Here is a 13,966-nt window from a genome sequence, read left to right on the forward strand (position 1 = left end):
TTTCGATATAATAAGACTGAGACAATGCCAACCATTGTAGAGTTCTATGGATCCTTATTCCTAAGATCACATCCGCAACTCCAAGATCTTTTATATCGAACTTGCTCTCAAGCATTCATTTCGTTGCATTTATGTCTAAAATGTCTCTATTGATGATCAACATATCATCCACATATAAACACACAATGACTTGGTGATTTGGAGTGTCTTTAATATAAATACATTTATCACATTCATTTATCTTGAATCCGTTTGCCAACGTGGTTTGGTCAAACTTTGCATGTCATTGCTTAGGTGCTTGTTTTAGTCCATAAAGTGACTTAACAAGTTTACACACCTTATTTTTTTTCCTAAAACCTTAAAACCCTCAGGTTATTCCATGTAAATTTCTTCCTTTAATTCTCCATTTAGGAATTTGGTTTTCACATCCATTTGATGGATTTCAAGACCATATACCGCCGCTAAGGCAATTAACATTTGAATCGACGTTATCTTTGTTACCAGCGAGTATGTATCAAAGTAATCAACGCCTTCTTTTTGTTCGAAGCCTTTTACTACAAGTCTTGCCTTGTATTTGTCAATAGTACTACCCGCTTTCATTTTCCTTTTGAAGATCCATTTAGAACCTAAAGGTTTATTTCCTGGAGGAAGATCAATCAATTCCCAAGTATGATTGCTTAAGATTGAATCAATCTCACTATTGACTGTCTCTTTTCAAAAGGATAAGTGTGATGACGACATAGCTTCTTTAAATGTTTGAGGCTCATTTTCTAAGGGAAATATTACAAAATATGAACCAAACGAAGTTGACGTTCTTTGATGTGTACTACGTCTTGGATTTTAATCATTATGTACATTCTAACTTGGTTCATCTCGAGGTCGTTTAGACTCCCTACTATACTTTTCATGTCTAGTTATACGGATAAATATTTTTAAAGAATTCAGCATTATCTGATTCAATTACCGTATTTCCATTAATATTCGGATGTTTGGATTTATGAACCAAAAACTGGCATGCTTTACTACTTTTAGTATATCCTATGAACACACAGCCCACCATCTTAGGTCCTATATTAACCCTTTTAGGCATAGGAACTTGGACCTTTACTAGACACCCCCACACTTTGAAATACTTCAAGTTGGGTTTCCTTCCTTTCCATTTTTCATAAGGAATTGATTGTGTCTTACTATGGGAACTCTATTGAGTATACGGTTGGCTGTAAGGATAGCCTCCCCCCACAAGTTTTGCAGTAAACCTGAACTTATAAGTGAGGCATTCATCATTTTCTTCAAAATTCGATTTTTTCTTTCCGCAATTTCATTAGATTGAGGTGAATACAGGACCGTAATTTGATGGATAATTTCATTCTCTACACATATTTTGGTGAAGGGATATTCATATCTCCTCCCCTATTACTTCTTATCATTTTGATCTTTTTCTCTAACTGATTTTCAACTTCAGTTTTGTATTGCCTAAACGCATCTATTGCTTCATCCTTACTATTTAGCAAGTAGACATAACAATATCTAGTGCAATCTTCAATAAAAATTATGAAATACTTTTTCCCACCACGTGATGGTGTTGACTTCATATCACAAATATCAGTGTGTATTAAGTCTAAAGGATTGGAATTCTTTTCAACAGACTTATAAGGATGTTTTGCATACTTTTATTCTACACATGTTTGACACTTTGATTTATTACACTCAAAGTGTGGCAAAACTTCTAAGTTAATCAATTTTCGTAATATTTTGTAATTAACATGGCCTAAACGTTCATGCCACAAATCATAAGACTCAAGCAAGTAAGAAGAAATTGATATTTTATTGATTTCAATATTCATTTCATTTATTTTGAATAGGCCCTCAGTGAGGTAACCTTTTCCTACATACACTTATCTTTTACTAAATACAAATTTTCCAGAAATAAAAACACATTTGAATCCGTTCTTGTCTAGAAGTGAAATTGAAATCAAGTTCTTCCTTAACTCCGAAACATACAAGACATTGTTAAGTGTCAACACTTTGCCGAAAGTCATCTTCAAGCACACCTTTCCAGTTTTTTCTACTTTTGCAGTAGCGGAGTTAGCTATGTAGATCGTTTCTTCTACTTGAGCTGGAGAAAACGTCGAAAACAACTCTTTGCTGGCACAAACATGGCGGATGGCACCATAATCCATCCACCATTCGCGAGGATTCCCCACCAGGTTGCATTCTGAAAGCATAACACACAGATCATCACATTATTTGTTGGACTCAATCATATTTGCTTGGTCCTTTTTCTTGCCTTTCTTAGGGGCACGACAATCCGTGGACTTATGGCCAATTTTGCCATAGTTGAAGCACTTTTCCTCGAATTTCTTCTTGGATTGATTGCTTCTTTGTTCAACTTTCTTCCTTTTTTTTAAATTGTTTTGATCATCTTCTACAATATGTGCTCCATTAATTGTAAAATTCCCTTTTGACCTTCTCTCGGTAGCCTTATTATCCTCTTCAATACGCAGTCGGACAATAAGATCTTTGACAGTCATCTTCTTGCATTTGTGCTTCAAGTAGTTTTTGAAGTCTTTCCACATAGGTAGTAGCTTCTCAATGATCGCTGCTACTTAAAATGCATCATTCACAATCAAACCTTCTGCTAGGAGATCATGGATGATTACTTGAATTCCTGCACTTGAGAAACAACAGACATGCTATCTATCATTTTAAAGTCCAGGAACCTTGCAACGAAGAATTTCTTAATTCCTGCATCCTCCGCCTTGTATTTTCGTTCTAGTGCCCCCCACAATTCCTTCGATGTCTTAGTTCCACTGTAAATATTATAGAGGTCGTCTTGGAGACCACTCAAGATATAATTCCTGCAAAGGTTGTCTGAGTGTTTTCAAACTTCTACAATCATGAAACGTTCTTTGTCTGAGGTTCCCTCAGGCACCTTAGGAGTATCCTCACTAGTGAACCTTTGAATACATAGAGTGGTGAGGTAAAAGAACATCTTTTGCTACCATCTCTTGAAGTCAATGCCCGCAAACTTTTCGGGCTTCTCCATAGGTGCCATAGGTTGTGGAGCATTTGTTCGACTTGTCGTGGAAATACTAGTTGCCCCCACAGTCATTGCCGCATCTTGCATTTAACTTTCGTTAGTCATTTTTCCTGTCTCCATAAGACAATAAATTTAGTATTTTCAGAATTCTACTTATTAAAAAATTACAATAACTTAAAACACCTCTTGTTTCTAGTTAAAGATAAAGTTTTTATAACTTCCAATCGTCAACCGAATGATCTTTAACTTGTGATGAAGATTTTATGTCTTCAAATCACTAGTTAAGTTTAAACGGAGTAAAAAACTTAAAGCTTTAATCTCCAAAAACAAGCAATACAGATTCTAAAAACTTATTCCTTGAGATTGTTATTTTGTATATATTCAGGTACAAGAATCTGTATACACAAACTTCAACTCTAGTTCAAGTTTAAGACAAGAAAACTTATGAAGTTACCTAACACCTTCAACACTAGATTATGAATAATCTGTCTAAGAAGTGTGTTAATTTTCAGAAAAGAGATGAAATAGAATTCTAAGGCCAAGTCCTCTAACTTCACGGAGTGTCCTTAAGGAATAATTTTCCTCACTGTACCCGCGGTTATGGAATCTTCCTCCCAGGATAAAATGGCCTTCAATCCGAACAATAGCGGTACCTCAAATTGTTGGATTTAACGAAATCACTCAACGATGTGATTGATCACACAGAATTTTTTTAAAGACAAGAAGAGAGTTTTTATTTCAGAAAATTCGTATCTAAACCTGTGGATGAAAATAGTTTTATATAGCCTTCATATGCCTCTTCTGAAAAGTGGCAATGGTTCACTTAAAAAGTGTGACCTTTCCTAAAAAATCATGTTTGTTCATCCAAAGATTGCATCTTTTTCGAATAGGCAAATTTCATGAATCAGTGTGTCATTTCGTCAAAGGATTGCATCCTTCCAAAGCGTCAGTTCTAAACAGTGCATCCTTCTGAAGCATCAGTTCAAAACACTTTATGCATGCATATAACTAGAGGATCAAAACACATAAATTTCTGTCAAATAAATTTTGTACAAAAAGATAGATCTCATCAATCAATCATTTTCCAAATCCAAATCCAAATCCGAGCGAGCGACGACAACGACGGCGCGAGGCATCTCTTATTTCTTGCTTCACTTACCAAGTGGAATAATTGTTTCTTAATATAAACACTAAGTCACATTCTTCCACCAATGTGGAAGAAATAGTAGACTTTCCATTTTAGAGTACACTTTTCATTTTAGTGTTTTCTTCTCTATTTTTCCTTCCACTTGGTTTCCTCCATTTTCCATTCACACTTTTCATATACTTTGAACCCAACAAATTCATCCTTTTACTTATACAGTTGATGTTAGAGTTTGTGACTCGGATTTCGTTGATTCAGTCCTGAAAAATTTGTGGTACGACTCATGTTTGTGATTTTTTGTGGGGTTTGTGGTGGTAGTAGAGGGATATGGCCACTGGGATTTATTTAGGATGGGATTTATTTGTACGCACTTATTATATAAGTACAATTTAATGGGTCGTTTTTGGAAGGTTTAAATACATCATTGAGATTTTCGTCTCCGCGTTGTACTCCTCTCCATTATAGTGAATTTCCTCTTCCTCTGTCCGTGATTTTTCCCATCAAGGATTTTTACATAAAATTTGTTTGTTATTATTTTCTTTCGTTTTGTGATATTGCTTATTCATGTCCGTTTCATAACAGTTCGGAGTATGAACAACCCCTTTCAATTTCTTTCTCCTTTTATTGGCTTGCAGATATCATGCAATTCATAAGGAAGTTTATTAATGATTTGATATAAGCTTTGATGAATTTGGATGCACATCAACACCTCAACAGACACAAGTTTGTCAAGCAATTTTCAAGAAGCTCCGGGAAAATGATTGGCTTTCTGAGAATACAATGTAGCAGGTATCAGGTTCTGTTGGGTTCAATTAGTGTAAATGGAAAATTGAGGTAATTCTTGAAGGAAAAGTGTACTCAATTAAGGAAAATCTACTTTTCCCACATTGGTGGGAGAAAGTAACTTTAATGTGTTTTTATTGAGTAACACTTCTTCAAGTGGATATTAATGCAAGAATCAAGAGGTGTCTCATGTTGTCGGTCGAGGTTGGATTTATTTTTTTTCTCCATCAACATGCATGCAAAAACGCTACACTTTTTTCATAGGTTGTACGAAAATAAATCAGAAGGTTTGAAGTACCGCAACCTCCGGTACTTGAAGGGAATTAATTTATTAAGGATACTCTGTAAAATCGGAGGACTTGATGTTGTTTTCTACTTCATCTTATTTCTTTATATAATATACTTCTTTGATAGTTCTTGGTGAACTTGTGTTTAAGCTGTTATGTTCTTGATATAATCTTGAATTTGTGTTGAAGTGTTTGTGCAAACATACAGATTCTGTACCCAAAATAACAGGTTCTAGTTCAAACTATCTAATTGACAATCATTTTTTTCTATAACCATGGTGTCTGGGCTAACTTAGGCACACCTCAAGTAGTTCCACGGAATACCTGCAGGTACCAAGTAACTCTGGAAATGAATGTTGATTCCTTCGGTGAGACACTTGATTTTTTATTTGAACCTAATAGTATAGCTTGTGAAAGATTCATTGTCTTGCGATATAATTGAATGTATGAAGGATTGGAAGCACAAAAATTACACAATCTTGTTCATATACTGGATTTGGTTTTGGGCTCGACTAATCTAAATCCACGTCAGAAAGCTTCATTTTATAAAGGGTAAAACACTCTCTACTAAAAATAACTCTACACCTGAAATTCAAATTCGGCATTTCCAATTAAAGATGAAAATAACACTTACCATTCCACTACAACCTCTCGCTATGCTTGTAACAACTTAAAAACAAATTTACTCTCATGATACAAAGAATGCAAAATTTGAACACACCAATTTACTAATAAATATAGTTCTAGTACTAATTTTAGTACTAGTTAATTCAGGATATACTTCTATATAAATTAATAATAAAATCAGCTCATGGAGGAACCAAAAAAAAAAAAAAATTAGTTTTTTGGTTTTGGTTTCTTCACAATCATCACAGAGCAATGAGCATGGTGAGAGCAGTAGTCACTTACACTACCCAAAACAGCTCTGTATATAGCATTAAACAATGAATTTTAATCAATAATTTTTGGTACAATGAAAATGAAGAAAAATAACCAAAAATAAGAAGAAAAAATTATTTACTCAAGTGATAATGGGTACTTTATTTTATAAAATTATATGGTATCGGAGATTTATTGTGCTAATTAATTCAAATTTATGTCGTGTTGAGTAAATTTAAAAAGGAAAGCTCCTTATTAAGGGTCTTCTTAAAATATAACTTGAGACGTCTATGACGATATCTATATTTTTGTTATTTAAATGCATCTAACACACTTCGCTTATTAAGAGTCAATATGACTAACTATTCTATAGAATCAGATTGATTTATTAGGCCATTTGAAAAAAAAAAAAATATTCAAAAAGTACCTTAACAATGTGATATAAGTTGCAATTTTACTCGTATTAATATAGTAAAAGATTTTTTTTTTAGAATGTTACCCTTACTTCACCTACAACTTATTTGGTCTAGCTTTAAATCCGTTTATTTTGAAAAGTATTTTTGGTAATAAGTGTTTTTTGAATGGTACTTCTGATGAAAGTAGAAGTCTGTTTTTGGCTAATTAATTTGAAAAAAAAAAATTGTCAACATTATTAGAGCAATAATTTATACTTGCAGAGGTTTCAAAAATTCAATGGAAAAAAAAAAAACTATATTAATTTTTTCGCTTCTGAAAAATAACGTCTAGTTCCTATTCAAATTCACTTTCTTATTTAATCAAGAAAACATATATTAATTTTTTAGCTTCTAAAAAATAAATTCTAGTTCCTATTCAAATTCAGTTTCTTATTTAATCAAAAAAACATAGAGTAAAACATCTAATATCCCTGAACTATGATCAAATTTGCTACGACACACTCAAATTTTACGGGGTTCCTATTAAACCTCTGAACGCAATTTTAGCATATTTTTGTCACCTTTTTTGCTGACATGACACCTTTTGTCATTCTTTCTAGCTGACGTGACACCTTTGATGTAGGTTTCATTTTACGTAATAAAGATATCACGTCAGCACAAAAAGAGTAATAAAAATACGCTAAAATTGAGTTTAGGGGTGATAGAACCTCTGTAAAATCGAAGTGTGTCGTAACAACTTTGGTCATAGTTCGAGGGATATTGAATGCTTATCTCAAAAAAACATAATGTTGATTTTTTTAGCTTCTCAAAAATAATTTCTACTTCCTATTCGAATTTACTTTCTTATTTAATCAGGAAAACACTTTTGACTTGCTAAATTAACTTGACCAAACACGATATATCATGAAGATGTAATTCTAAATTTCTAAGTATTTTTTTTTTTTTCTCTTTTTTGTACCTTTTGAAAGCTCCATATCCATGGCTACCCATGGCCAATATAGATGCATGGTGCTTTTCAACAGCCTCACAAATAACATTCCTAGCATCACCTTCAATAATTTCACATGCAACATTTGACACCCCTTTGGACTTGCATAATTCTTTAGATTTGTCAATAGTTTTTTGGGCAGCTTTTTTAAGGTCTGTTTCTACCAATTTAAACATGTCACTTGTACCTGCAACATAAATTAAAGAAGCTAAAGTTTCTTTTTTAGCTATAAATAATTTTCTGATCTGAACAAATTAGTCTATAATGATTGACAATATTTAAAATTTATGTCGATATACTAACAGTTTAGTGAATGTGATAGAATAAAGGAATTAGGTAGTAACGACGCACAACATGAAAGAAGCTAAGTTTCGATTCTAACTTTGGTCAAGTTTTGACGGTCCGACCAAATTAGTCTACGATTATTAGTAATATTTAAAAAATATGTCGATACTAACAGTTCAATGAATGTGATAGCATAGATAATAAGGAATTAGGTAGTACCAACGCATGCACAACATGAAAGAAGCTAAATTTTGATTTTAGCTTTGATCAATTTTTGACGGTCTGACCAAATTAGTCTACGTTCATTAGTAATATTTAAAAATTATGTCGATGCTAACAATTCAATGAATGTGACAGCATAGCTAATTATAAGGAATTAGATAGTATCAAGTACCGACACACAACATGAAAGAAGCTAAATTTCGATTTCAACTTTAATCAATTTTTGACAGTCTGAACAAATTAGTCTACGATGATCAGTAGTATTTGAAAATTATGTCGATTCTAACAGTTTAGTGAATGAGCTAGCAAAAAAGGAAAAGAAATAATAGTTCGAAAAAGTGAAAGAAATCGATCCCAAGAAGAAAAGTAACCATGAATTTTTGATGTAATAGATAAATAGGCCATTAAATTTGAAGTCACTTGAAAAGTAATCATGCATCTTAATTTGAAAATGCACAAATGAATTGATCTAACATGTTTCAATTCCCGGTCTATTGACGGAGAGCTAGATAACAATCACCTCATGAAATATATATAGTTGAATACCACCAGTACTTAAAAAAAGAGATATATCTGTATCGACTCCATCAAATTTAAATTGTAGATCTAGTTACTCATTCACCAACAGAACAAACAGAGAAAAGAATTATAATGGCCTAGGAATACCAAATTATTATAACCAAATATGTAATTCAATATTAATGGAACAAAACCAAAAGTAAAAAAATTAATTAATTGTAATTACCTATAATTAATATTTACCTGGTCCAGCAATTGAAACAACAGAAGTTGGATTAGGTCTTGCATGAACAATTATAAGTTTAAAATAGGAATTTGATGGATTAGGAAAAAAATGATCAAGAGTCCATCCAAGGGCATAATAACTATGATCACTATCATCAAGAGCAAATATCATCACTTGTTTTGCTGCCATTTTTACAAAATTATTATCCAAGATTGAAAATATTTTGTGTTTTTTGTTGTATAATTAATAAGGAATATATAGTGATGAATATTATATTGTAATTTTTTAAGAAAATGTGATCCGTTTGAAATGGATCTATAAAGTTTTTATCGACATTAGTTGACTATGGATGGAGTGAAGGGGTGCCTACGAAAGGAACACGTGTCAAAAGGTCATTGGATGTATTATTTGATCGGAGAGGGAGAATATTTGAATTCACTTTATATATGCTGACATAAAAAAAAAAACTAGTTAAAATGCCCGTAAGTTAAAAGGACAGAAGCTCGTTATATCCACACCAAATTAAGAAAAATATGTTTTGCATTTTTTGCATGCAGCCCAATCATACATTCTTTGTTTTTTTCTTTAAACAAAAGAGCAGTTTGGTACACTAAAGGCAGAGTTCGATAAAGGTTTCCATTACAATGATATATTATATGTAGTCTTATATTATATTTCTTTCAGAGTCACTTTCCAAGATTTGAATTTGTAACCTTCTAAGCACTCACTTACTTTGTTTGTAATTTGATAATTTAGACGCACTTAGCTTAAAGTGCATAAGTTAAATGGCATGAACCTACGTCAACCAAAGTAAGAAAAAAAATTAAGTGTACAATATTTTGCAATGCAACCATATCATGCAATATAATATTCATTCACTTTTAAATTACTAATGGCTTGGATGAATTTGTCCAAAGAATCAATTAATTTAAAATGTGCATAAATTAAAAGATATAAGTTATTATCCATCAAATTAAGAAAAAAGATCAATGTTTGTTGCCTTATGTGCATGCAATTTTATGACTTTGGATGTATTGTTTGATAAATTAAAGTGCACAAAGTTAAAAAGGAAGCTTACATTTATTTGTTTTTAGCTTAATTAATTAAGCCTTTAAAATTATATAATATAGTATCTGTATTATTTTTTCTAGCTAGACGGCAGCATCATTTGTTAACCTTCTTTATTTTTTTCTATTTTTCTATTTATAATTTCTCTTTTTAAATTGAAATCGAAAGTAGATGATAGTGACAAGGTTGATTTATTTTTTAAATGATCAACTAATTGGGAAAATGACAGACATTGCTTCATGTCAAGCACTACTCAATATAAAACATAGCGAAAAAAAAAAGGAGAAAAAACCAAGGAAAAGAAAAAGTTCATGGCATGATCACTTTAATTTTTCCTTTTTAACTAGGAAAACTCACGATCTCCGTCATAGTCTTTGACATTTTGCGGTAATTAATGGCGGATTTGAGATTTAGGGATCATGGGTGTCCCAAAGGATTGAACATACATATTGACGTCCAAAGCTTTAAAATTTCACATGGAAACTAAAACACTTATTTATTTTCTTGGTTTACTGAGTGTTTTTCTAGGTCTTATATCGATTTTTATATAATTATACATGATTTGTATCAAATTTAATAGGTGTTGAAGCACCCCAAAATTAATCTTAGGTCCGCCCATGGTGATAATAAGATGCAACAGCTCGCAAACCGCACAGAAGATGTACACCGCACTAGGCAAGCCCCATGCAACGAACTAGCTTATGATTGAGCGTATGACGAAGGCTGAATTTTATTTGATCCCAAATCTCCTATGTGTCAAAGACCCACCCCCCAACCACTCAATCATGCACGTTTCTTTTTCTTTAATTTCACTCTTTTTAAGTTCATGGGAAATAACCATTTGTTTGGTGTATATATTAAATGGCAGACTCAGAAATTTGATAAAGAGTGTATAATTTTTTTTTAAAATTGTGTTAAGGGTTTACAAAATTAAATACACACTCATAATAGCAAATATTTAGCCTATAGACACAATGTAATTTTTTGATAAAAATTTTGCACCTGATCACTTTTTGATATAGGTGACTCCGTCCATGAATGTATTGCCAAAGTATTCCAAAGTTCAAACTAATAGAGAGTGGCAAATGACAAATTGGTCCTTGTTTGTGACTACGATTCAAATAGTTTCTAAGTATAACTAGATATCGAAGGCCCGTGCTAGTATATGTTATTTTTCAGTCTTAATTTATATGATACAAATAAAATTTTGATAATTAATTATATTTTAAATATTTTTTAGATATTTTAAGTTGTTAGCTATTGTAATTTATAATAGTTTTTTGATATTGTAATTTACTATTTTAAATTGTTAGACTTTTTCTTGCTCACGGAAATCGCCAGTTGGGTTGGTCCAACCAAGAAAGACATGGGATGGGAGTCCTTGGGCATTGCTTGAGCCATTATAATTTATAATACTCTCCTTGTCCAAAGTTTTATAGCATTGATAGTCTATTATATTTTTAGAATAATTTAAGTTTTTAATTACTGAAATCTATAAATCTTTTTCTTCTATTTCAATTTAAGTGACACTGATATAATTTCGAGAGTTAATCAAATATCACGATTGAAGTCCCGAAGTAGAAATGTCTTAAATGACTCATAATAACTTATTAGAAGTGATACAATAAAATTACTATAAAAAATAGTTGTGAAAAAAATTTAAGCGGGCCTCATTTAAGATGTCAAGTTAATTTAAACATCAATAATTAATTTATCTTTTTATTTTATTTTATTTTTTTATTAAATATTTTTTAAATATTTAGATGACTCATAATAATTAATTAGGGATAAAATAGTAAAATTACGGTTGAAATAATTGAAGCAAACATGCCATAAATATCTATTTTACTTTTTTTTATCAAATATTATTAATTTTTTAATACGTAAATGACATAGAATAATCAATTAGGAAATAACTTATTAGAAGTGGTATAGAAAAATTAATATAAAAAATAGTTGTGAAAAAAATTTAGACAGGCCTTATATAAGATGTTAGATTAATTTAAAACTTCAATAGTTTGTTTATCATTTTATTTATTTATTTTATCTTTTTTATTAAATATTATGAATTTTTTAATACTTAAATGACTTATAGTAATTGATTAGGGATGAAATAATAAAATTACGGTTGAAGCAACTGAAGCAGACATGTCACAAATGTGTATTTTATTTTTTGTTAAATATTATTAATTTTTAATTCTTAAATGACATATAATAATTAATTAGGGGTGATATAGTAAAATCACGGATTAATACTTAATTGACCTATAGTAATTAATTAGGAATGAAATAGTAAAATTACGGTTGAAGCAGCTGAAATAGACATGTCATAAATGTCTATTTTATATTTTTGTTAAATATTATTAATATTTTAATACTTAAATGACATATAATAATTAATTAGGGATGATATGATAACATCACGGAGGAAGCAGACATGAGGACTGCCTCCTGCTTCCAAGCCTCTTCTATGTATTAGAATACTTTGAACAATTTTTTTCTTTTAAGTTTCTTAAAAGTGAAGATATTTGCCAATGAGAAATGTTTAATAAAGGGTGGTTGTTAGTATTAACGGAAACTATAAAAAAAAATATTTAATCAAAATACCATGTAAATTTGATCATATTTTAAAAATTATCCATCAAAAATTATAGTACCAAACACTAGAAATACATTGAAAATAGAAAAAATTATATACAATACATTTTCAAATGTAAATGTATTAATATTATTTTAAGAGATTATTTTAATTTAAACATAGCCAAACAGACCCTCAATATCTTAAAATATATAATTCTAAATTTAACATCATTATTTATGTCACCACATAGTTTTCCATCACGTTGAGTAATCATTGTCATATGGTGGCAAGATACATAAATTAAGTATTAAGTATTTGAGATATATCTATTGTTGAATTTGTATAATTATAATATCTAGTGAAATTTAGCATTAATAGTCTATGCTAGTCTGTCTTTTCCTATTTTGTTGATTTTAATAATTTTTTTAATCCAATAATTGACATCAACAACCTACACATTAATCAACCCACACTCTGCAAAATTGAGTTGTTTAATACTTTTATTAATAATAATCACACTTTTAGTCCCTCATTCAATATTGAACTTGAATTTTGGTCTTTATAATATTGGATTAATAAATTTGACCTCCAATTAATTAATATTTTCATTTTCTTCCATCAACTTGGAAACTACCACAAAATCAAAACACTAATAGACTTTTTAACGACAAGGAATATTTTGGTACGCAAATTAAATTATTTTGAAATTATAATTCATGAATTAGTTTATCTCAAAATAATTTTCAAGTAATGGCATAAGCTGAGATATCTCATAATTAACTCTGAAATAAAATTTATATTGTGTTTGATTAACTGTATAAATTTATTCTAACATAAATTTCTATTGACAACCCAATGTTTGGTTGAGATATCTCTGACTTAATTATGAGATATGTCATCTTATCCGCGTACCAAACGGAACCAATAGAAACTTTTATGGCATGTTTGAGGGTTGTAATTTGTATACAATAACATGCCAAGTAAAATTTCACAAGTGAGTTTGAGAAGGATCAAGTGTACACAAATCTTACCACTATTTCGTGAAAATAGAGAAGTTGTTTCTGAAAGACCCTCGGATCAAGCCCAGCAAATCCAAGTATAATAAGTAGTAAATAATGAAGAACACATAACAACTAACAAGGGAAAACAATGCAATATCTACAAGAAAAGAACAAGAACACCAACAAAATAATTTGATAGTCAAAATACAATGCACAACAACCGATGAAAAATATAGGAAGTAAGAACCACAATAATATAATTAGTACAACCACTAGGGGCAGAGCTAACATGTGAATTTTGGGTTGGGTCGAACTCAGTAACTTTGATTAAAACTCTATGTTTGTCTCAAACTGTCTCTTGAAAAAGTGTAAGTTATTAATTTAGAGCCCAGTAATTCAAATGAATTAAAATTCTGAACTCATAAGCTTCAAATTCTAGCTCCGTCACTAAGTCAACCACAAAACACCAACCAATCTAAGCCATTGAAAAGAAAGATATTCCACTACCTACTAACTTTCTATTATAA

General features: G+C 30.7%; 1 protein-coding gene across 1 annotated transcript; it reads right to left on the reverse strand.

Annotated features, from left to right (window-relative positions):
* Positions 1-5,840: 5,840 nt before the first annotated feature.
* On the reverse strand, positions 5,841-9,025 carry LOC107853690 (universal stress protein PHOS34-like). Its single transcript, XM_016698663.2, has 3 exons — positions 8,807-9,025; positions 7,508-7,724; positions 5,841-6,179 (listed from the first exon to the last, which is right to left on the reverse strand). Exons 1-3 carry the CDS (start codon positions 8,976-8,978, stop codon positions 6,092-6,094), a joined length of 477 nt encoding a protein of 158 aa, XP_016554149.1. The 5' UTR covers positions 8,979-9,025; the 3' UTR covers positions 5,841-6,091.
* Between the last annotated feature and the right edge of the window lie 4,941 nt (positions 9,026-13,966).

This window comes from Capsicum annuum, chromosome 5, assembly GCF_002878395.1.
Source record: "Capsicum annuum cultivar UCD-10X-F1 chromosome 5, UCD10Xv1.1, whole genome shotgun sequence".
NCBI classification, from domain to species: domain Eukaryota; kingdom Viridiplantae; phylum Streptophyta; class Magnoliopsida; order Solanales; family Solanaceae; genus Capsicum; species Capsicum annuum.